Source organism: Ursus americanus, chromosome 27 (genome assembly GCF_024610735.1).
Source record: "Ursus americanus isolate L20-20 chromosome 27, mUrsAme1.1.p, whole genome shotgun sequence".
Taxonomy (NCBI): Eukaryota; Metazoa; Chordata; class Mammalia; order Carnivora; family Ursidae; genus Ursus; species Ursus americanus.
The window spans coordinates 40,229,614-40,253,132 of NC_142153.1; the positions used below are offsets into that span (position 1 = coordinate 40,229,614).

Consider the following 23,519-nt stretch of genomic DNA (forward strand, 5'->3'; position numbering starts at 1 on the left):
CATTGGGCTCTGCTCTTGGTGGGGAGTCTGTTTGAGAGTCTCTCTCTCCCTCTCCCTCTCTCCCTCCTCCCATCCTCCCTGAGCGCTCTCTCACTCTCAAATAAATAAATTCAAAAAATATTTTTGTGGAGAAAAAAGTACTGGACAAAGGATTTTGAAACATTGATTTTAGAAATTTATTTACATATCTTGGACGGAAGCAATTGATACAGTTGACTTGGAATTCCTGGAAAAAAAAGAATTTTTTAATGTGAGAGTGCCAAGTATACTTCAGAAAACAGAAACAAAAACCCTGCTCCCTGCCATAGTTGCTTTGTGCTTATACAATGTATAGAAGTAATATAAATAAAATAACAACATGAGTTTTATCAAAGGAGCAAAATTTCTTCTTCTTCTTCTTCTTCTTTTTTTTTTTTTTTTTAAAGTAGGCTCCATGCCCAGCGTGGAGCCCAATTCAGGGCTTGAACTCATGACCCTGAGATCAAGACCTGAGCTGAGATCAAGAAACAGACACTTAACCAACTGAGCCACTCAGATGCCCCAAAAGAGCAAAGGTCCTAAATAATTCCAACATATAATAAATTGGATACAACTCTTACAAGACTAAATTGTATTCATCTTAAAAGTTTCCTTCTTATTACTGTACTCTGTCTAGTGCCTAATAAGTGAAAAAAATCTTAAACACATCTCTACAAATCCACCACAATATTACATACCTTTCAAATCAGTAGCTAAAGGCCTACTCCTAGGACCAGAGGTGTCTTCATAAGTATCATAGTTGTCAAAATGGAATTTCTCTCTTCTTAAAATATAACTCTTTTTTGGTACGTCACTCTGTGAACCACAAACTTTTTCACTTAGATTTAAATATTCTCTTTGAAGATTCCGCATCTCGAATTCTAAGGTATCCCTTTCATTTTCTATACTTCTTACATAGTTTTCTAAAAGTATTTTGTCTTCTGCAAGTCTACTGATGCTGTTTTCAAATTTTATATTTTCTTTACTATGTTTTTTTAGTTCTTCTTTTAGAATCTGATTATCTGTTTTAATTTCCATTACCATTTTTGATAACATTTCACATTCAGTGCCCATTTCTGACAAACTGTTCTTATAAATACTTGCTTCTGATTTTGCATTTTTTATTTCTTTCAGAAAATTCTCCTCTGCAGTAGATTGGTACGTTTGAATATTCTCAATTTCTCTTTCCATCATTTGTCTAGCAGCAATAGATTCTTGTAATGTTGTTTCAAGATTAAGTTTTTCATTTTTAACTGTTTCTATTATTTGAAGAAGTGTCTCTTGTTCAGTTTTTGCCAACCTTTCTTTCTCTTTTAGCTGCATTATCTCTAGTTGGTTTTCCTTCAGTTCACTTTCAACTGAGCTTCTTTCCTTTAGAAGCTGGTATGTTTTTTTCTCTAGCATCTCCTTTTCATCTTGTATCAACAGAATATTTGTTTTCATTGATTCCATTTCTATACTCATTCGATTATTTTCATTATTGACAATGGCCATATCATTTTGAGTTTTGTGTTCCTTACTTTTTAGTTGATCTAATGTTTCTATCATTTGTTGCTTCTCCAAAGAAAGTTGACTATTTTTTTCCTCTAGAGTTTTATTTTGTCCTACAAGAACATTATATTTACTGATTATTTTTTTCAATTCTTTAAGACATTCTTTACCATCTTCTTCTGTTTTAATTAACTTGGACTGAATAGCATTCTTTTCTTCAACCAAATTCTTAAGTTGCTTTTCATATGTTTCAATTTTCTGTATCAGAGATTGTGTAGTAAAGACAAGAGGTTTTATTTTGGTCTTAAGGGTTAAATTTTTATTCTCCAGTTCTGTTACTTTTTTCTGTATCTGCATAGATTCTTTTAGGTAATTCTGTAAGTACTGAATTTTTGCAACACACTGCTCAGTAACAGAATTGACTTTGGATGTTTTCTCATTTTCAAATATAGTTGATCCTTGTTTTGATATTAGTGGTTGTGTTTCTTTGTCTTTCATTTCATATTTTGTTGGGTCAAAGAATGACAGTGTATATCTTGGAACTCTGGAATGGAATTTTAAATCTGTAATATTCTTGCCAGCGATAGGAATTTCTTTGCTGTTTTTCTCATTTCTCTTTCCCCTGTGCATTTCACTCTTGGATAACCTTTTACATTTCCTGCAAAAATTCACATGGAACTTTGACACTGTTTCCCTGAATGGGAGTAATTTGTTTACTAATGCCTCTAATTCTGAAATTCTCTTTGATTTTATATCTTCATTTAAGTTTCTTTCTATATTTTCTTCCTTAATAAAGTTAATTTTTTCCTTGTGACTGGAGGACAGGTCATATTTACCATTTCTTGGAACATTTGTATCAGTTTTTAAAGTTTGAAGTTCATTTGTAAGTGCCAGTTCTCTATCATGTGACTTTTGTAGTTCTTCCTTCATTTGTTTGATAGAACGGCAGATATCGTCTAAATTTTCACAAAATCCATGCTTGAGGAAAGGCTCAGTAATTTTGGATTTATCCAGAATTACCGTATCAGCTTGAGACATAGTATTTTGAGGTGCATGAGGTAGAAAACTATAAAGGTTATTATAATTCTTCCACATGTCAGAATTTTCTGAAGGGTTCATAATTATGTTTGAAGCTGAATTATCTGTTGAAGTTCTCTGAGTTAATAGGTCCTTGAAATGTATCTGGGATGGAATATCTATACCTTGAGAAAGACTCTTAACAATATCACTGCTGAATTTTTCTTCTGTTGAATGAATAATGTTGGACTCCTCAAAATGATGAATTTTCTCCATAGAAAGGATTTCTTCTTGATTCTCTCTAGGCTAGTGACAATAAAAAGCATATCATAAATGTACTGTCATTTGCCACATGACAAGCAAATCAAGAAAATATTTTGTGGAGGATTTATTTTTACAACCCAGATGAACATTTTATCCATTTCTACAGGCAAAGAAGGCTAACGAATATGACTCATTTTCTCCAGAAAAATCTAATAACAGTTATTTTGAGATCTGTAACTCTGGTCTTCACAATTTGCTTGGAAATTATACTTATTTCCTCAGAGGGTGACATACATGGGCCAGCCCTTCAATATCAGAAATAGAAATTTAGAATCCCTTAAGAGACCATCGTAGATAGATGGGGAAGATAGAAGCAATAGGTCAAATGCAATAGGAAGTTTAAGGAAAATGAGTATTTCTACTTCTGGGCTGTTTGTCAACCTTAGCTTGCATTCCTATTTCAGACAATTCTACGGCTATGACTATTCTAGAAATGCGAGTTCTAATCACTGTAGAGAGAGTGACTCTGGTTCCAACCTGTTTCTAGAGAATTCACCTCAGGTCTTGATCATTCCTAAAAGTAGAAAAATTCCTAAGTGGAGAGACAGGCTAAAAAAAACTGCCTTATATTTCAATTTACTTGGGAATCTTTAAGGTATTCCTCTGATAGTCCATTTGACCCACGAAGAAGGTTAAGAATGCAAAGGTGAAGATAAACTGGTTGCAGTAACATTTTTGAAGTCACTAAATATAGAAATAGTTTTGTACAGAATAACATACCAAAGTTTTTTCAATGCGTGTGCCGAATACTAGATCTTTTTCTGAGCTATATTGTGGGTTTTCTACTTCAATAATACTTTTGTTCAAGATTTCACTGATTTCAGACTGTACCTTTAAAAGATAAAGTGATAATGTTAGAATTTGATTTCAGATTTACAAACTTATGAATGTATAGGAATAATAGATACTATAATTGAAAGATACCTTTAAATATCCCGAACTAAAAATTCTTTTCCATCATATAGAATATAAAATAAATGTATTTAATTTATAATAATCTCTATCATTAAAGGAATTTTTAAAGAAAAATATGTCTTTATTATATGATTGTAAAATCAGAAAAACTTTATTTATTTATTTTTTTTAAAGATTTTATTTATTCATTTTACAGAGATAGAGACAGCGAGCGAGAGAGGGAACACAAGCAGGGGGAGTGGGAGAGGGAGAAGCAGGCTCCCAGCGGAGGAGCCTGATGTGGGGCTCGATCCCAGGACTCTGGGATCACGCCCTGAGCCGAAGGCAGACGCTCAACGACTGAGCCACCCAGGCGCCCCAGAAAAACTTACTTTAGTAAAGCAATAACATTTTATGAACTATGTTCAAGGATTTTGGATGTTTGATTTTTTATATTGTTGAATAAAGCAGAGACTTTTGATCTCTGTCATCAGAAGCAAATCTATTCTGTCACCCTCAAGAGGAGTTTGTCTTCTCTTGCCACTTCCCTGCAGATGCCTTTAGTATAAGAATATTAGGATGAAGTTTATATTGGGTCTTCAGTGAGTGTGTTATGCACTGTGAATACCCATACCCTATCCTTCTGTTAATACTATCCCTTATTTGTTCTGGATAAAATCCACGTGCCTGTGGTGATCCCACTTCCAGCTGCATGTGACTGAGAGCTAACCAGTCAGAACACTGCCTTCCTTTCAACAGTGGTTTGTTCAAGCATTGCATATGACCCAATCTCAGGCAGTTAGAATCAGACCAAGAACTTCAGTATAAACTGTTAAGGGAGAAAAAAGCATGGTCTCTTCGCTGACTGGAATCTGGAAGGATAAAAGCCTAGAGCTTCTAGTAGCCCCTTTGCTACCACATGGGGTCTGAGAATCCAATACAGTGGAAAGCAGAACCAAAATAAGGAGTGAGACTGGTTCCTGATGATTGAAGTCCTGATCATATGGATTAAGCCACCACCAAGTGAACTGTCCCTAGGATTTTCAGTTACCTACGTTAATAAAATCTCCTTTTTCTCTAGGTCAATTTGAGTTAGATTTCATACCACTTACAATGAGAGTTCCCATTTGTAGACTATATATAGGTAGCGTTTTAAACATATATTTTAAAAAATCAGTGAGTGCTATTTCTTTTTGGCTCATATCCAGATTCAACTATAATTGAACATAGTTTCCCCCAAACAAATTTTGAGCCTGGAATATATTGTGGCTTTATTTTATTACATTCTACATGAATTGATAAGTTGGCTAGTGATCATTAGCTTAGAAATATGGGGTGATATCTTAAGTTTGGATATTTCCCATATAGAGATTAAAAGACACATACCATGCTAACATTCTGCAAAGTCTGTATTCGGAGAGCCTGAAATGATTCCAGTTGATGCTGAAGGGCCTATAATAAAATTAAATATGATATGAAATTGAACCATTTTGAAATTGCTATTATTTCTTTTTATATATATACCCCAAAGTTGCCTATTACCAGAAATCATCACATGAGGGTCAAAGGTCTCACATTCTTAGTCATTCTTGCTAATTCTCCAATGTATTTTCGTGAAGATTTTTGTGGAAAATCCACGTGCATTTTGGAAGTATTTATTCTGAAGGAGATCAGTGTTTACACAGGTATTTGGAGAAAAAGGTGAAATGAAAATGACTTACTTTCAGTGCTGATTGTGGTTGGATTTGATTTTCTGATTCTGATATACAGCCATATTCTAAAAAGCAAAATTGGAAAACCATGTGATCTAATTCTGAAGTTTTATTTTTAAGCAACTGCAATAGAAAGTAGTCTCCTAACTTTCTTGGATACTGAGACAGAGATAATAAGAATTTTGATGTCCACATTAGGAAGCACCCAATGCTAGTCACATAATAAGGTCAAGAAGTAATTTTCACTTGGCTTAGAATACCTACTTGAGATTGTAATAGTGGTTTTACTTTTATATTACACCATTAACTTGTAATGCCAAACTTGGAACTCTCAAAAACTCAATTATCTTTGTTTCTGCAATATAAACTGCATTAAAAAAAAAAACAACCCTAATAGTCCTGTTATGGGAGACCTTTGACAAAGTACTGTGTAGGTCTCAGTGTCTGTGAAGTGGCCATGTGATGTTTTTCCTCATCATGAAAAACAAATTGGACTTACAGAGCATAATTTTTGTCATGCTCTTAAGCAAAGTACTATAAACATCCATGTGTTCGTTCCTAGAAAATAGATTATAGATCTGTAACAGGGGAGAGACTATAAACTGCAAATTTCCTGACATACGCCATCCTCTTTGTCCAAATAGGGTTTTTGCTTGTTTTGTAAATTTTTTTAAAAAGATTTTATTTATTTATTTGACAGAGATAGAGACAGCGAGAGAGGGAACACAGGCAGGGGGAGTGGGAGAGGAAGAAGCAGGCTCATAGTGGAGGAGCCTGATGTGGGGCTCGATCCCATAACGCCGGGATCACGCCCTGAGTCGAAGGTAGACGCTTAACCGCTGTGCCACCCAGGCGCCCCTTGTAAATTTTTCTTAAATAATTAAAAAAAATTCAGTGTCCCAAATGAAATGAGAGTTATGATGGAATGTTCCCCTAGGCTGGAATTTCTGCCCTAAGTTTTTTTTTTTCCTAAGAGAAGTTTTTAAAAGAGGTCAGCACATCTCTCTTTTGGAATGACAGTTTGCCAGATGTTATAGGAGCTGGTTGCAAAGTATAGGCACCCCCATCTGCCATCTGACCCTCATCACTGAGAGAGCAGCTCTGGTTTAGAGCCTGGAGCTATTTGTTCAACTGAAGAGCCCCACCTGCATCAGAGGGCAGGGAAGGACAGTGAGTCTGTTTGGATATGGCTCAGCTTTGCATCTTACTAGGAATAAAACAATAGTCTGAAATGTTCATCTCAGAGAGATTAAAAAAAACAAAACAAAACAAAACTCAAGTGAGATCTGGATGAATGCAACAAGGCATCCCAAAGTTTTTCATACTCTAATACAGCTTCTAAATGAACTCAAATTGCAAATCAAAACCAATATATTACCTAGAACCCCACCACCCAGAATTAACCATTATGAATTTTAGGTACTCTCCTTTCAGTCAGCTCCATATGCATATATGCAGAAAAAAATAAATTATTTTAGAACAGTGGGATCATATTACACATGTTACTTTTGATAAATAGTATTAAATTTGTTTCTTTTAATAGAATAAAGAAAACTGCAATAAGTTGAAGTTATCACTATTATTCAGATTTTTTTCACTACATGAAAGATTATTTCCTATAGGATCCCTTTAAGCTAATGAAAATATATCATGAGAAGACTAAGAGATTGGGATTTTTTTTGTTTCTTAATAATGTGCACTTCCATCATATTCAGTGTTGATTTAGTCCCTGCCAAGAAGGGGAGTAAATGATGAGAAAATTTGCATTATACTTGCTCTCATATTTACTTCCCGCTTTCCATGATATTTGTTTATTACATTATTTTCACACTGTGATGTCTTATGATGTTTTGCATTTTGTTATGCGACCATAATTTCCACAAAGCTATTTAAACACAAAGATAGGGCATTATTATTGTAAATATTTTCAGCCTTCAACTTTATTCTTAATGGATTTACTGTTCAAAATTCCATCTCCTTTCTGCATCTACAGCACCAGCTTCCCTTTTCCACACAGGTTTCCTTTGTCTCATTAGGAGGACTTGCAAGTTGAAGGCTAAGTACAGTATTTCTTTTGCTAAATCTGAGTACAAAATATGGGTCAAAAGAAATTTAAAGACTTGGCAAAGGGATATAGCAAATAAAAGATTTTAAAGAAAGAACATGGGATTTACATACTGCTTCTACATATATTTCCCTCCCTCCATCTCTTCCTTCTTTTTTTTTTAAATGTTTTTTAATTATGTTAGTCACCATACAGTACATCCCTGGTTTCTGATGCAAAGCTCGATGATTCATTAGTTGCATATAACACCCAGTGCACCATGCTATATGTGCCCTCCTCACTACCCATCACCAGTCTATCCCATTCCCCCACTCCCCTCCCCTCTGAAGCCCTCAGTTTGTTTCTCAGAGTCCATAGTCTTTCATGCTTCATTCCTCCTTCTGATTACACCCCCTTTCTTTATCCCTTTCTTCCCCTATCGATCTTCCTAGTTCTTATGTTCCATAGATGAGAGAAATCATATGATAATTGTCTTTCTCTGCTTGACTTATTTCACTTAGCATTATCTCCTCCAGTGCCGTCCATGTTGCAGCAAATGTTGAGAACTCGTTCTTTCTGATAGTTGAGTAATATTCCATTGTATATATGGACCACAACTTCTTAATCCATTCATCTGTTGAAGGGCATCTCAGTTCCTTCCACTATTTAGCTATTGTGGACAATGCTGCTATGAACATTGGGGTGCACGTGGCCCTTCTCTTCACTACATCTGTATCTTTGGGGTAAATACCCAGTAGTGCAATGGCTGGGTCATAGGGTAGCTCAATTTTTAACTTTTTAAGGGACCTCCACACTGTTTTCCATAATGGCTGTACCAACTTGCATTCCCACCAACAATGTAGGAGGGATCCCCTTTCTCCACATCCTCTCCAGCAATTGTTGTCTCTTGCCTTGTCAATTTTTGCCATTCTAACTGGCGTAAGGTGGTATCTTAGTGTGGTTTTGATTTGAATTTCCCTGGTGGCTAATGATTTTGAACATTTTTTCATGTGTCTGTTAGCCATTTGTATGTCATCATTGCAAAAGTGTTTGTTCATATCTTCTGCCCATTTTATGATTTGTTTATTTGTTTCTCACGTATTGAGTTTGAGTTCTTTGTAGATCTTGGATACCAGTCTTTTATCTGTAGCATCATTTGCAAATATATTCTCCCATTCCATGGGCTGCCTCTTAGTTTTTCTGACTGTTTCCTTGGCTGTGCAGAAGCTTTTAATCTTGATGAAGTCCCATAAGTTCATTTTATCTTTTGTTTCTCTTGCCTTTGGAGATGTGTCATGAAAAAGGTTACTTTGGCCAATGTCTTATAGGTTGCTGCCTATGTTCTCCTCTAGGATTTTGATGAATTCCTGTCTCACATCGAGGTCTTTCATCCATTTGGAGTTTATTTTTGTGTATGGTGTGAGAGAGTGGTCAAGTTTCATTCTTTTGCATGTAGCTGTCCAATTTTCCCAGCACCATTTATTGAAGAGACTGTCTTTTATCCACCGGATGTTTTTTTCCTGCTTTCTCAAAGATCAGTTGCCCAAAGAGCCGAGGGTCCATTTCTGGGTTCTCTATTCTGTTCCATTGGTCTATGTGTCTGTTTTTGTGCCAGTACCATGCTGTCTTTGTGATCACAGCTTTGTAGTACAGCTCGAAATCCGGCATTGTGATGCCCCCAGCTTTGTTTTTCCTTTTCAACACTTCCTTGGCGATTTGGGGCCTTTTCTGGTTCCATACAAATTTAAAGACTATTTGTTCCAGTTCTTTGAAAAATGTCATCGGTATTTTGATGGGGATAGCATTGGAAGTGTAGATTGCTCTGAGTAGCATGGACATTTTAACTATGTTAATTCTTCCGATCCATGAGCATGGAATATTTTTCCATCTTTTTGTGTCTTCTTCAATGTCTTTCAAGAGTGATTTATAGTTTCTAGGATATAGATCCTTTACATCTCTGGTTAAGTTAATTCCAAGGTAACATATGGCTTTTAGTGCTATTGTAAATGGGATGGATTCCCTAATTTCTCTTTCTTCAGTCTCATTATTTATGTATAGAAATGCAACTGATTTCTGAGTATCGATTTTGTATCCCGCCACATTACTGAATTGCTCTATAACTTCTAATAGTTTGGGCGTGGATTCTCTTGGGTTTTCCATATAGAGTATCATGTCATCTGCGAAGAGAGACATTTTGACTTCTTCTTTGCTGATTTGGATACCTTTTATCCCTTTTTGTTGTCTGATTGCTGTTGCAAGGACTTCTAGTACTATGTTGAATAATAGTGGCGAGAGTGGGCATCCTTGTCGTGTTCCTGATCTTAAGGGAAAGGCTTCCAGCTTTTCCCCATTGAGAATGATATTTGCTGTAGGCTTTTCATAGATGGTTTTTTATGAGATTGAAGAATGTACCCTTTATCCCTACACTCTGAAGGGTTTTAATCAGGAAAGGATGTTGTATTTTGTCAAATGCTTTTTCTGCATCAATTGAGAGGATCATATGGTTCCTGAGTCTTTTCTTGTTGATATGATGTATCACGCTGATCGATTTGCGAATGTTGAACCACGCTTGCATCCCAGGGATGAATCCCACTTGGTCATGATGGATAATCCTTTTAATGTACTGTTGGATTCTATTAGCAAGTATCTTGTTGAGGATTTTGGCGTCCATATTCATTAGGGAAATCGGTCTGTAATTCTCCTTTTTGATGGGGTCTTTGCCTGGTTTGGGGATCAAGGTAATATTGGCCTCATAGAATGAGTTTGGTAGCTTTCCTTCTGTTTCTATATTTTGAAATAGCTTTAGGAGAATAGGTATTATTTCCTCTTTGAATGTTTGGTAGAATTACCCAGGAAAACCATCCAGGCCTGGAGTTTTGTTATTTGGAAGGTTGTTTATCACTGATTCAATCTCTTCATTAATTTATTGGCCTGTTTAAAAAATCAATTTCTTCCTGTTTCAGTCTTGGTAGTTTATAGGTTTCCAGGAAGGCCTCCACCTCTTCCATATTGCTTAATTTATTGGCATATAGCTGTTGATAAAAGTTTCTAATAATCCTTCCAATTTCATTGGTGTTAGGTGTGACCTCTCCTTTTTCATTCATAATTTTATTAATTTGGGTCCTTTCTCTATTCTTTTGGATAAGTCTTGCCAGCAGTCTGGCAATTTTATTGATTCTCTCAAAGAACCAGCTTCTAGTTCCGTTGATCTGCTCTACTGTACTCCTGGTTTCTAATTCATTGATTTCTGCTCTAATCTTGGTCAACTGCTTCCTCATGCGTGGATTAGGCCTGTCCCTCTGTTGCTGTTCCAGCTTCTTGAGGTGAGAATATAAAAACTACGTTTTAGATTTTTCTATTCTTTTGAGTGAGGCTTGGATGGCTATGTATTTCCCCCTTAGGACTGCCTTTGCAGTATCCCATAGGTTTTGGACCGTTGTGTTTTCATTCTCGTTGGTCTCCATAAATTGTTTAAATTGATTTTTGATTTCCTGGTTTATCGAGTCATTCCTGAGCAGGATGGTTCTTAGTCTCCAAGTGTTTGAGTTTCTTCCAAATTTTTCCTTGTGGTTGAGTTCTAATTTCAGAGAGTTGTGGTCTGAGAATATGCAGGGAATAATTTCAGTCTTTTGGTATCGGTTGAGACGTGTTTTGTGACCCAGAACAGGGTCGATTCTTGAGAATGTTCCATGAGCATTAGAATAGAATGAGTATTCTTTGGTTCTGGGGTGTAGTGTTCTATATATATCTATGAGGTCCAACTCATCGAGTATGGCATTCAAAGCTCTTGTTTCTTTGCTGATTTCTTGCTTAGGTGATCTGTCTATTGCTGATAGGGGAGTGTTGAGGTCTCCTACTATTAGTGTATTTTTATCTATATGTCTCTTTATTGTGGTTAAGAGTAGGCTTGTGTATCTTGTTGCTCCCCTGTTGGGGGCATATATATTTATAATTGTCATATCCACTTGTTGGATACATCCTTTAAGAATAATATAGTGCCCTTCTGTGTCTCTAACTATAGTCTTTAGTTTAAAATCCAATCTGTCTGATATGAGAATTGCTACCTCAGCTTTCTTTTGAGGTCCATTGGTGTGAAAGATGGTATTCCATCCCTTTACTTTCAGTCTGAATGTATCTTTAGGTTCAAAATGAGTCTCTTGTAGACAGCAAATGGATGGGTCATGTCTTTTTATCCAATCTGCAACCCTGTGGCGTTTTATGGGAGCATTTAGGCCATTTACATTGAGACTGATTATTGAGAGATATGATTTTAATGATGCCATGTTGCCAGTAAAGTCTTTGTTTCTATATATTGTGACTTTCTGTTCTGTATCACTTTTGGGGCCTTTTTATTATAGAACTCCCCTTAATATCTCCTGTAGGGCTGGTTTCATGGTTACGAAATTGGTCAATGACTGGCAATTCTGGAAGGTCTTTATTTCTCCATCAATTCTGAATGACAGCCTTGCTGGATAAAGGATCCTTGGCTGCATGTTTTTCTCTGAAAGAGCTTTAAAAATGCCCCCCCAACCCTTTCTCTCATTCCAGGTCTGTGTAGACAGGTCTGACATAATTTTGATACCTTTGCCTTGGTACGTGAGAAATTTCTTTGCCCTGGCCGCTTTCAATACTGTATCCTTGGATCTAACATTTGCGAAATGCACTATGACGTGACGTGGTGTAGGTTTGTCCTGGTTGAGCTCGGGAGGGGTTCTCTCTGCTTCTCGGACACGAATGTTTGTTTCCCTTGCTAGATTAGGGAAGTTTTCAGCTACAATTTGTTCAAATATCTCTTCTAGACCTCTGTTTTTCTCCACCCCCCTTGGAGAGGCCGATGATCATCCTCCAATTCACTGATACGTTCTTCTGCCTCATTCACCCTGGCCGTCAGAGCCTCTAATTTTGACTGCATTTGGCTCATAGAATTTTAAATTTCTGCCAGATTCGCTCTCATTTCCGCCCTTAGAGATTCTATATTCTCATTAATATTTTTGTTAATACTTTTTTCAAGTCTACACATCATCTTGACCATTGTTACTCTGAATTCCTTTTCTGATAATTTGGTTATATCCATATCCATTAGTTCTGTGGCAGAGGCCACAGACTCATTGTCTTTTCTTTGCTGGGGGGGATTTCTCCTTCTCATCATTCTGATGAGGAGAGGTTGCGGGGTTGTCCAGAGCCCAAATTACTGACCGGGACCCAGGCCATGCGCTTTGTTTTATAGGGATCTTAGGGATGTGGGCTTCTTGATTTTTCAGTCTGCCTTCTGGGGGAGGGGCCTGCCGCGCCGATACTCAGGCAACCCCGTTTGGGTAGAGTCTTTGTGTCCCCTATGAGGGGGCATGGGGATGGGCACACTGTGAGCCGGTCTTTCCAGGCTTTTGTTCTCTGGTGGCTTTCCCTGGCGGTTTGCTGTGCCTCTTCTGAGAGTCAGACCAGCAGTGGCCGAATCTCAGCCTCTGTCTCAGAACAGAGGGATTGTGGACCATTGTCCACTGATGTTCTGGCCACTTTAACTCTGTTTGTGTTGGTGCTGCTCAACCCTGCAGCGTCCCGGGATGTGCGCCCCACACCCAGAGTCCCAGCCCTCACTTCCAGGACCAGCGCGTCTCTGTTCTTTGTGTTTCTAACGCCACCACCCGCCCCCGCTCTTTCCGGAGCTCCCGGTCTCAGTCTGGTTCCAGTGAGCACACCAGAGCTCCGGTTTTCAGTCTGGTCGTGTGCGTTCCCCGGCTCACGGTCTCAGTCTGCTCTCTCGCGGGTGCTGGTCCCCTCGTCCACCCGCTCCCCTGTGCAGGTGGCTACCGCTTCCTGGCACCCGAATGCAGTGGCTCCCTCCCCCTTCCATTTATCTTCCAATATCTGTGCGCGGTTTCATGGCTCCCTGATTCATACCTCAATACTCAGCGCTGGAGATGTTCATTTGTAGAGATCCAGATGTATCTTCCTGCATCTCAGGCTGATTCCGTGGATGTTCAGGCTGGTCTGGTACCTATCCAGCTCGACTCAGGGGAATGGCTGAAAAAGGGATCCCCTACTCCTCCGCTATCTTAACTCTTCCTTCTTTTTTGACCATAGTATGATTGCAATTACCATGATGCTTCTTTTCATATGGCTCAGTGCAACCTGAGCAACTCTGCTTAGAATTTCTATTTTCTTTGGCATACTGTAGATGTTTTCTCTTGACATTCTTCTTGGAGTCCACTGGGTCTGTCCCTCTGAGATACAGTTTCAGGGCCAGTATGTCTTCCTATCCATTTTCTATAGCCTGAAAATCAGATGGGGGGTCTGGGGGAAGAGACATCATTTGGAGCTGTGGGAAGCCTCTGTTGGAGGATGTGATCTCTGCCATTTTGTTATTGTTTTCCCTGAGACTGGTTAGAAATCTAGAGGAGATATATCTTACTATCCTAGGGAGATATTCTCTTGATTGAGATCATTCCCTCAATTCAGTATAGAGTCCTGGAACTAGGACTGCCACATAAGACTTTTTCACTACCCAAGGGCTCCTGGCCAAAAGATACATGTGAGCTCAGATATGTCCCATGCTCCACTACACTCAGCTAACCGGTACCCTATGTGGGTTTGTATATACCTAGAGTTGGATATACCTTTCTCTAATCCATGCAAAGGCACCCCATGAGCTAGTGGCAGTCCTACTCGGAACTTCTTTCCTCAGAGCAAAGCAAGCCCCTGTTAATCAGTGTCCAGGTTTACTTATCTCTTCTCCTAGCTGGTCCTCTCTACCCACTTAAGGCCCAATCAGCAGAAAGGAAGACACAGGTATTTCCTCTTTTTGTATTCACATTTTGTTTTCACAATGGGAGAGGCATTAATGAGTATTTTCAGGATTTTGTAGTTTGCCTTGTCAGAATCTTCTGTTTTTATCTTTGGCCTCTATTTTCCAATTTTATGTCCTTTGGGTGCTGCTGGTGAAGTTTTTTCTGGTTTTCTAATTTTTTTTTCTTTTGTTCATTTCATTTGGTCCTGGAAGAGGGAGGTCTGGGGTCTTCCTTGGCTTTAAAATCTCTATTTGAAAGTTTAGAATAATAGTTTTTTAAAGTTAATGATTTAGTTTTTTTGTTGTTATTTCACATTTAGTGATTCATTCCTTCAACAACATCATTCATTCAAATATTGAGTGTCTAGTATGTGGTATGCCCACATGTAGGTACTGGAGACATGGCAATGAATAAGACAACCAAGGCTCCTGTGGTACCTCTGAACAGAAAATAAATGAACGGAATAAATGAATAAATGAATAAATGAACAGAAAATAAAAAGCAAACAAAGAAATAAACAAGATACTTTCAAAAAGTGATAATAACACAAAGAGGATAGGCTTATGTGACAGGGAGGATGGGGAAAGCACTGGAGGGAGTGGTTGGCAGAGACCTATCTGGCCTGGTCCCTGGCCTGAATGTGGTGAGTTTTAGCTAGGTGTGCTCTGGACTGCTTGTGAAATGAGACCTGTCACCACCTCCACTGGAACTGAGGCCCTGCAAAAACTCTCTGGTCATGAGACATGCTGTGGGCAGGCGTTTGCGCTGGTCATCTGAGGGAGGGACCTGCTGTGCTGGGACTAAGGCAAGCATGTTTGAGAAATGCAGTTCCACTGGCTTCAGCCAAGATTACCAAATGATAAGAAAGGCCAGCCATGTGAGCATCTGTAGGAAGAGATTTGGAGCAGAGGACATGGCAGGGTCCTGAAGCATAACATGCATATCTGTGTTTGCAGAACAGAAAGAAAGTCAATGTGGCTGTGGCTTAATGAGCAGGTGGAAGCCCATTAAGATTAGAGGTCAGAGGGGTAGTTAGGGCTAGATTATGTAGGACCTTGTGGGCCAACCTGAGGGGTTTGGCTTTTACTTTAAGTGAAATGGGAAGCCTTAGAGGGTTTCAAACATGAGAATGATTTGATCTGAAAAGAAACATAGGTCACTCTACTGCATGCTAATGGGTTATAAGGTGGCAATGGCAGGGCTACAGTGGTAATCCAAGTGAGAGACAAAGGTGTCTTGGGCTAGAATGGCAGAGGGGAAGATGGAGAAATATAGGTGGGTTTAGAATAGCTTTTGAAGATAAAGCATTGCTAGGGGATTAAATTTGGCCAGAAGAAATAAAGGAAGGATGACTGCTGTTTTTTTGGTGAGAGCAGATGGATGATGAATGCTGATGTTATTTACTAAAATGGAAAAGAATGGAGTAGGAAGATGGTTTAGGGAAAACTTTAAGGTATGTTAAAGTTAAGTTTTCTGCTAGTTGTCAAAGTGGACATTCAAAGGCAGTGGGATATTCCCATCTCTGGTTCAGGTGAATGGATATGAACAGTGTATTGGAAAATACAGATGTCACTGCTGACCTAGACAAGGGCAGTTTCTGTGCATTGACAGGCACAAAAGCTAAATGAAGTGGCTAGAGAGAATGGAATGTGAAGATTTGTGGGCATTGAGTACAGGCAACTCTTTTGAGTTTTACTATGGAAAGAAATAGGGTGCTTAGTGGAATAAGGTGCATATTAGAAGAGATGTGAAGGTCAGGAAGAATTTTTAACCATGAGAGATTCTAACATGCCTGCTTCCTGCTGGAATCATGTAGTAGAAAAGGAGAAGAGTAATTCTGGAGAATGAGGGAGGTTAATTGCAAAAGCTGAGTACTTGAGAATTCCAGGAGAGCTAGGATAAAGAGGAAATGAGCTTTGATTGAGCAGGGACAATTCTTCCATTGAAACTGGGGACAGTAGGAGCAGGAAGATGGTGATGGAGTAGAAGGATGCTAGGCTCACTTTGTCCCATGAACACAACTAGATATCAAATTATCCTAAATACCTCAGAAATCAACCTGAAGATTGACAGAAAAAGCTCCACAACTAAAGCAAGAAAAGAGGCCATATTGAAGAAAATAAGAAGTATGAAAATGTGGTTTAGGGGGGAGACAGCTCACAGCTGCCATGCAGGGGAAGAAGTCATGGCTGCAGAGAAGGGAGAGGGAGAGGAACACACAGGGGAATGCACAAGGAGAACGTTTCCTCAAAGCCGTTGGCCTAGAAAATGAGAGGGGCTGAATTAATTGAGTTTTTGGAATCAGTGGGGCTTACAGCCTGGAGTTTTAAACATCAGCAGGCTTGGCTGGGATAGAGCCCAGAGAGCACTGCGCTGCTCCTAGAGAGAAGGCAAGCAAACAGGGGCACACAGTATGGAAAAAGCAATCTGAAGAGCACCTGGGGCACACAGTGAGGAGATTACTGCTCTTCTTGGAGCACATCCCTGAGAGTCAGCATTCACAGAGACAACTCTGAGGGAACAAAGGAGTTGGCCAGTGGCATTTCCCTCCCTTGCCCCCTAGCATAAACACAGAGCCAGCTGTGGGAAACAGTGCAGCACAGACACTGGCTGCCTAACTTGCTTACACCAAGCCCCACTGCCCTGTGCTCCAGTGGAACTGCCCTTCTCAAACACACTCCCCTCAGTCCCAGCACAGCAGGCCCCTCCCCCAGAAGACCAGTGCAAGCCCCTGCCCACACCATGTCTCCTGACCAGACAGTTTTGCAGGGCTTCAGTTCCCGTGGAGGTGATGACAGGTTTTATTTCACAAGCAGTCCAGAACACACCTAGCTAAAACTCACCAGGGACCAAACGCTGCCCACAGCATGCAAGAAAAGACTGCAGATGACTGGCCTGAAGGATAGTGCAGCCAGAACACAACAGCAGAGTGCATGCAGCACATACCGGAGACACTCTCTGAAGTGCCAGGTCTTGGGCACTACATGACCTCTTTGTCATAAGGCTAATACTTTTAGGAGCAGAAGACATAACTGGTTTTTCCAAATGAAAGAAAGTAGACACTTAGATAAAATGTGAAGACAGAGGAATTTATCCCAAATGAAAGAATAAGATAAGGCCAAGGCCAGAGGTCTAAGCAAAACAGAGAGAAGTAGCAGGCCTGATGGAGAATTTAAAGGAATGATCATAAAGATACTCACTGGGCTTGAGAGAAGAATAGAAGACATCAATGAGACCCTTACCACAGAGATAAAAGAGTTAAAAAAGAATCAGAAATGAAGAGTGCAACAAATGAAAATAGAAACACCCTTGATGCAATGAACAGCAGGCTGGAAGAAGCAGACGAATGAATTAATGACCTAGAACAGAGTAATGGAAAGCAATCAAGTTGAACAAAAGAGAAAAAAGAATCATGCAAAATGAGAATAGATTTAGGGAACTCAGTAACTCCATCAAATGTAATAATATTCAAATTATAGGAGTCCCAGAAGAAGAGAGAGAAAAGGGGACAGAAAATTTATTTGAAATAATAGCTGAAAATTTGCTTAATCTGGGGAAGGAAACAACATCGAGATCCAGGAGGCACAGAGAACTCCCATCAAAATCAACAAAAGCAGGCCAACACCAAGACATATTGTAATTAAATTTGCAACATATAGTGATAAAGAAAAAACCTTAAAAGCAGCAAGACAAAAGTAGTCCTTAACACCTATTCTTCTCAAACTATTCCAAAAAATAGAAAAAGAAGGAAAATTCCGAATTCATGCTATGAGGCCAGCATTACTCTGATACCAAAATCAGATAAAGACAACACTAAAAAGAGAACTACAAGCCAATATCCTTGATGAACATAGGTACCAAAATTCTCAAATACTAGCAAACCAAATCCAACAATACATTAAACAAATCATTCACCAAGATCAAGTGGAATTTATTCCTGGGTTGCAAAGGAGGTTCAGTATTCAGTATTGAATACTGAATACTCAATATTCAAATCAATCAACATGATACGTCATATTCATAAAAGAAAGGATAAGAACCATATGATCATTTCAATAGATGCAGAGAAAGTATCTGACAAAGTACAACAACTATTCATGGTAAAAACCATCAACCAAGTACGTTTAGAGGGAACATACCTCAACATTGTAAAGTCCACATATGAAAAACCCACAGCTAATATCAACTTAAATGGGGAAAAACTGAGAGCTTTTCCTCTATGGTCTTGTTCCTGACTTTTATTCAACATAGTATTGGAAGTCCTAGCCACAGCAATCAGACAATAAAAAGAAATAAAAGGCATCCAGATGGGCAAGGAAGAAATGAAACTTTCACTATTTGCAGACGACATGATACTCTGTGTACAAACCCCAAACAAATCCACCAAAAAAACTGCTGGAACTGATAAACCAATTCAGTTAAGTTGCAGGATACAAAATCAATGGACAGAAATCTGTTGCATTTCTAGACATCAGTAATGAAGCAGCAGAAAGAGTAATTCAGGAATCAATCCCATTTACAGTTGTACCCCAAACAATGAGATAGGAATAAACTGAACCAAAGCGGTGAAAGACCTGTACTCTGAAAACTATAAAACACTGATGAAAGAAGCTGAAGATGACACAAAGGAATGGAAAGACATTCCATACTCGTGGATTGGAAGAACAAGTGTTGTTAAATGTCTATATTATCCAAAGCAATCTACACATTTAATGCAATCCCTATCAAAATACCAACAGCATTTTTCACAGAACTAGAACGAGCAATCCTAAAATTTGTATGGAACCACAAAAGATCTTGAAAACCAAAGCAATCTTGAAATAGAAAAGCAAAGCTGGAGGCATCACAATTCCGGACTTCAAGTTATATTACACAGCTGTAGTGATCAAGACAGTAAGGTACTGGCACAAAAACAAACACATAGATCAATGGAACAGAACAGAAAACTCAGAAATAAACCCGCAATTATCTGGTCAATTAATCTTCAATAAACCAGGAAAGACTATCCAATGGGAAAAGGGCAGTCTCTTCAACAAATGGTGTTGGGAAAGTGGACAGCTATATGCAAATGAATGAAACTGGGCCACTTTCTTATACTATAACAAAAATAAATTCAAAATGGATTAAAGACCTAAATGTGAGACCTGAAACCATCAAAATCCTAGAATAGAACACAAGCAGTAACTTTTTGACATTGGCCAGAGCAAATTCTATTTAGGTATGTTTCCTTAGGCAAGGGGAACAAAAGCAAAATTAAACTATTAGGACTACATTAAAATAAAAAGCTCCTGTGTAGCAAAGGAAAACATCAATAAAACTAAAAGGTAACTTACAGAATGGGAGGAGTAATTGCAAATGATGTATCTGATAAAGGGCTAGTATCCAAAATACATTAAAAAACTTATAAAACTCAACACCTCCAAAATAAGTAATCTAACTTAAAAATGGTCAGTTAACATAGATAGACATTTTTCCAAAGAACACATACCAATGACCAACAGTCACATGAAAAGATACTCAGCATCACTTATCATCAGGGAAATGCAAGTCAAAACTACAATGAGACATCACCTCATACTTGTCAGAATGGCTAAAATCAACAACACAAGAAATAACAGGTGTTGGTGGGGATGTGGAGAAAGGGGAACCTTTTTGCACAGTTAGCGGGAATGCAAACTGGTGCAGCCACTGTAGAGGTTCCTCAAAAGGTTAAAACATAGATCTACCCTATGATCCAGCAACTGCACTATTAGGTATTTACCCAAAGAATAAAAAAAAATACTAATTCAAAGGAATACATGCACCCTGATGGTTATAGTAGCATTATCTACAATAGCTGAATTACGGAAATAGCCCAGGTGGTCCATTGATTGATAAATGGATAAAGAAGAAGTGGTATACATATACAATGGAATACTACTCATCTATAAAAAAGAATGAAATGTTGCCATTTGCAATAACATGGATGGAGCTAGAGAGTATTATGCTAAGTGAAATAAGTCAGTCAGAGAAAGGCAAACACCATATGATTTCACTCTTATGTAGAATTTAAGAAACAAAACAAAGGAGCAAAGGGGGAAAAAAAGAGGCAAACCAAGAAACACTCTCTTAATTATAGAGAACAAATTGATGGTTACCAGAGGGGAGGTGGCTGGGGGGTGGGTGAAATAGGAGATGGGAATTAAGGAGTGCACTTGTGATGAGCACTGGGTGCTGTACGGAAGTGGAGAATCACTATATTGTACACCTGAAACTAGTATTACACTGTACAGTAACTAACTGGAATTTAAATAAAAACTTGACAAATAAGAAATGGGGGACAGCAGATAATATGGGTACACAAGCAGGTAGGTCAGCAGATTTTAAGTTTGACGGTCAGGGAGTTTGGGTCTGATTGCTTCTATTTTTTTTTTCATAAAACGTGAGATTATGTTAATAAGTTTAGAGGTAGTGGTGAAGGGTTTTGGAGATTGGGGAAACAATAAGAGTGAAATAGTTATCTTGGAGAAGTTTTGAAAAAGCATTTGCTGGGAAAACGAAGTGTTCCAAGCAGCACTGAGATCCATGTTATGACTCAGAAGTGAGTGGTTTTCTCTTTCAATGTTCAGAGGATTCAGTGAAGATATAGAATAGGCAGAAAGTTGGATTTATCAGTTTTTAAAGGCTATTAAAGTAACTTTTTGTTTTTTTATGAGTTTCAGGGACATTGGCTACTACTTATTCCCAAAGGAAAGCTAATCTTAAAATTCAGTAATACCCACATAGAATTATGTGATCTAGAATTGGAAGGAAATTACTAAAGAGGCACAGGAGAGAGAACACAACCACAGGTCATCATTTATTAAGTCCTTGCTAACCATGCAATATCGAGAGGTGTGCAGACAAAGTGGAAGCTATGGTCCCAGCCCTGGAGAAGCTGACACTCTACTGGGAATGCAAGAAATAGTATTCATATGCTATTCAATTAAATTCTCTAGCTGTCTCATATTTAAATGTGAGGAGTGAAAAACAAGATAGTTACCAGTGGGATGGCTTTTGAAGTGATTAAAGATATGGGAAATTTATTCTGAAACCTGCAGAGGATTATGTCATATTCAATGTACAGGCACATCTCTTTTTATTGTGCTTTGCAAATATTGTGGGGTTTGTTTTTTTGTTTTGTTTTGTTTTGTTTGTTTGTTTTACAAACTGAAGGTTTGTGGCAACCCTGGGTTGAGCAAGTCTATTGGTGCCATTTTTCCAACAGCATCTGCTTACTTTGTGTCTCTCTGTGTCACATTTTGGTAATTCTCACAGTATTTAAAAAATTTTCACTATTATATTTGTTATGGTGATCTGTAATCAGTGACAATAACTTGCTGAAACCTTAGATGATGGTGAGCATTTTTTAGCAAAAAAGTATTTTTTAATTAGGGTATGTACATTTTTAAAAATATAATGCTATTGCACGCTTGTAGACTACAGTAATATAAACATAACTTTTATATGCACTGGGAAACAAAAAATTCATTTGACTCACTTTATTGTGACATTCTCTTTATTGCAATGGTCTGGAACCAAACCCACAATATCTCTGAGATATGCCTGTACTAAGAGCATACCTGTAGCTAAAGACGAAGGAGAACAAATGAGTTTTTAAAATGCAACATAGTAATGATTCCATATAGGATGTTAGATACTCTGTAGTCAAAGCTTTGTCATTCTCAGGTTCAAATGTGGAGTTTTGCTATGACAATACATTCCTATAAGGAACTGTTTCACAAAGCCCAATGAGGTGTGACACTGTCTGCATGAGACTTTGTCATGGAAGCTACACAGTCAGGCTCATAAAATGTGGATGATGGTAGTACCTACTTCATAGGGCTGTTGAGAGGGTTAAAGGAATTGATACCCTTAAGTGCTTGGAACAACATCTGGCACAAAGTAAGTATGCTGTGTTAGCTATTTTTAGTACCATAATAATAGTTACCGAAAGTACCAATGTACTTGAAAGTGCACCTGTCGGGCCAGTGGATTTAGGCAAGCGACCCCTTGTCTATAGTAAGAGGCAGAAGCATCACTGCCGTGGAGATTTTACCTGTTTCACTGCCACCACTTTCCTTCACCCCGTCAGAGGAATTTAGGATCTTGGACGCTGAAAGGAGAACACAGTCCACTTCGTCCTCTTCCTCATGATGCTTCTCTGTAACAGAACCATAGGTGGCTTTTAGCTTGGTTGGGGAAGGGAGGCGAAGCGTGAGATTCCGGACGCGGGCGCCCGACGCGGCCACGGGAGGGCGCGCTGGGGCCACGCAGCGCGGCGGGACCGGGTACCCGGCAGAGGCAGGGCATGGGGATGGAGGCGGTGTTTTTCTCCCGGGGGAGAGCAGGGGTGTGCGGCTAGTCGAGAAGATCGGCACTCCAGAAGGGACCCGCCTTGGTAGTGAAAGGGCCGGGTCACGGGGGGGTGGGGGCGCCCTCCCTCCCCTACCCGTCCACTTCCCAGGGCTCCCCCTCAAGGGACAGCTCCCCAGCCCGGCTCTCACCAGGGCTCATTTCTGCGGCCCAAGGTCTCCTCCCAACTGCCTTCCCCCACGCATTCCGCCCAGTAGCTTCGCGCTGGGGCGGCCCGTTGCCTGGTAACTGGGTGGCCGGCCGCCTTGGGCGGCTGCGGGCACGCGCCTGGGTCGGGGTGGTGGGAGGTGGAGGTGCGCGCTGGGGTCCCGGGTCCTGGGGCCGCGACTCTTGTCCCTCCAGCGCCGCGCCGGGGACAGCCGCGGTTTGCTGTGCCCTCCTAAACCAGGGACCGGTCTCCCTGGGGCATTTTTCTCCCGCCGTCCTCGATGACCAGAACTTGATGTTGACCATAGTTTAACACTTCAGACAGCACCTATTGGACAGAGGACAAGGGGGACAAGGGGAACGCTTGGAGACAGGCAAACACCTACGAACTTTCTGCGTTTTTCATTTCATTGTTTATTTTGCGTCATTCCTCGTTTTCCAACCCATCCGCCAGAGTAGTTTCACGTTTGGTGATTTGAACCATCCAAAATCAATATTGTGAAAGGACTTTTGTTTGCTGTGGTTAAAGGAAGACCCCTATTTCCAATAATTATCTTAAAATAATAATGAAATGTATGAAAATGTTCACATTAAAGCTGTCTCCACTGATCTCCATATGTCAAAGTGTGCTAATTTCCTGTGCACCTGGGCAAACCGCTTGCAAAAGATGGATGCATTGGAATCTGGAACTCG

The 23,519-nt window shown here is 39.3% G+C and overlaps 1 protein-coding gene across 1 annotated transcript; it reads right to left on the reverse strand.

The window, feature by feature from the left end:
- Positions 1–130: 130 nt before the first annotated feature.
- CCDC110 (coiled-coil domain containing 110) lies at positions 131–23,067 on the reverse strand. The gene is made up of 7 exons (XM_087856532.1): positions 22,811–23,067; positions 22,363–22,467; positions 5,466–5,521; positions 5,131–5,196; positions 3,571–3,681; positions 717–2,832; positions 131–226 (listed from the first exon to the last, which is right to left on the reverse strand). Exons 1-7 carry the CDS (start codon positions 22,818–22,820, stop codon positions 177–179), a joined length of 2,514 nt encoding a protein of 837 aa, XP_087712658.1. The 5' UTR covers positions 22,821–23,067; the 3' UTR covers positions 131–176.
- Positions 23,068–23,519: the final 452 nt, after the last annotated feature.

What these genes read in the sequence shown, in the direction of transcription:
- CCDC110 (XM_087856532.1), bottom strand. An exon ending in CTTTGCAGAATGTTAGCATG is followed by an intron (nt 3,682 to 5,130) that starts GTATGTGTCTTT and finishes TATCTTTTAAAG; the next exon opens with GTACAGTCTGAAATCAGTGA. An exon ending in TTTAGCTACTGATTTGAAAG is followed by an intron (nt 227 to 716) that starts GTATGTAATATT and finishes TTTTTTTTCCAG; the next exon opens with GAATTCCAAGTCAACTGTAT.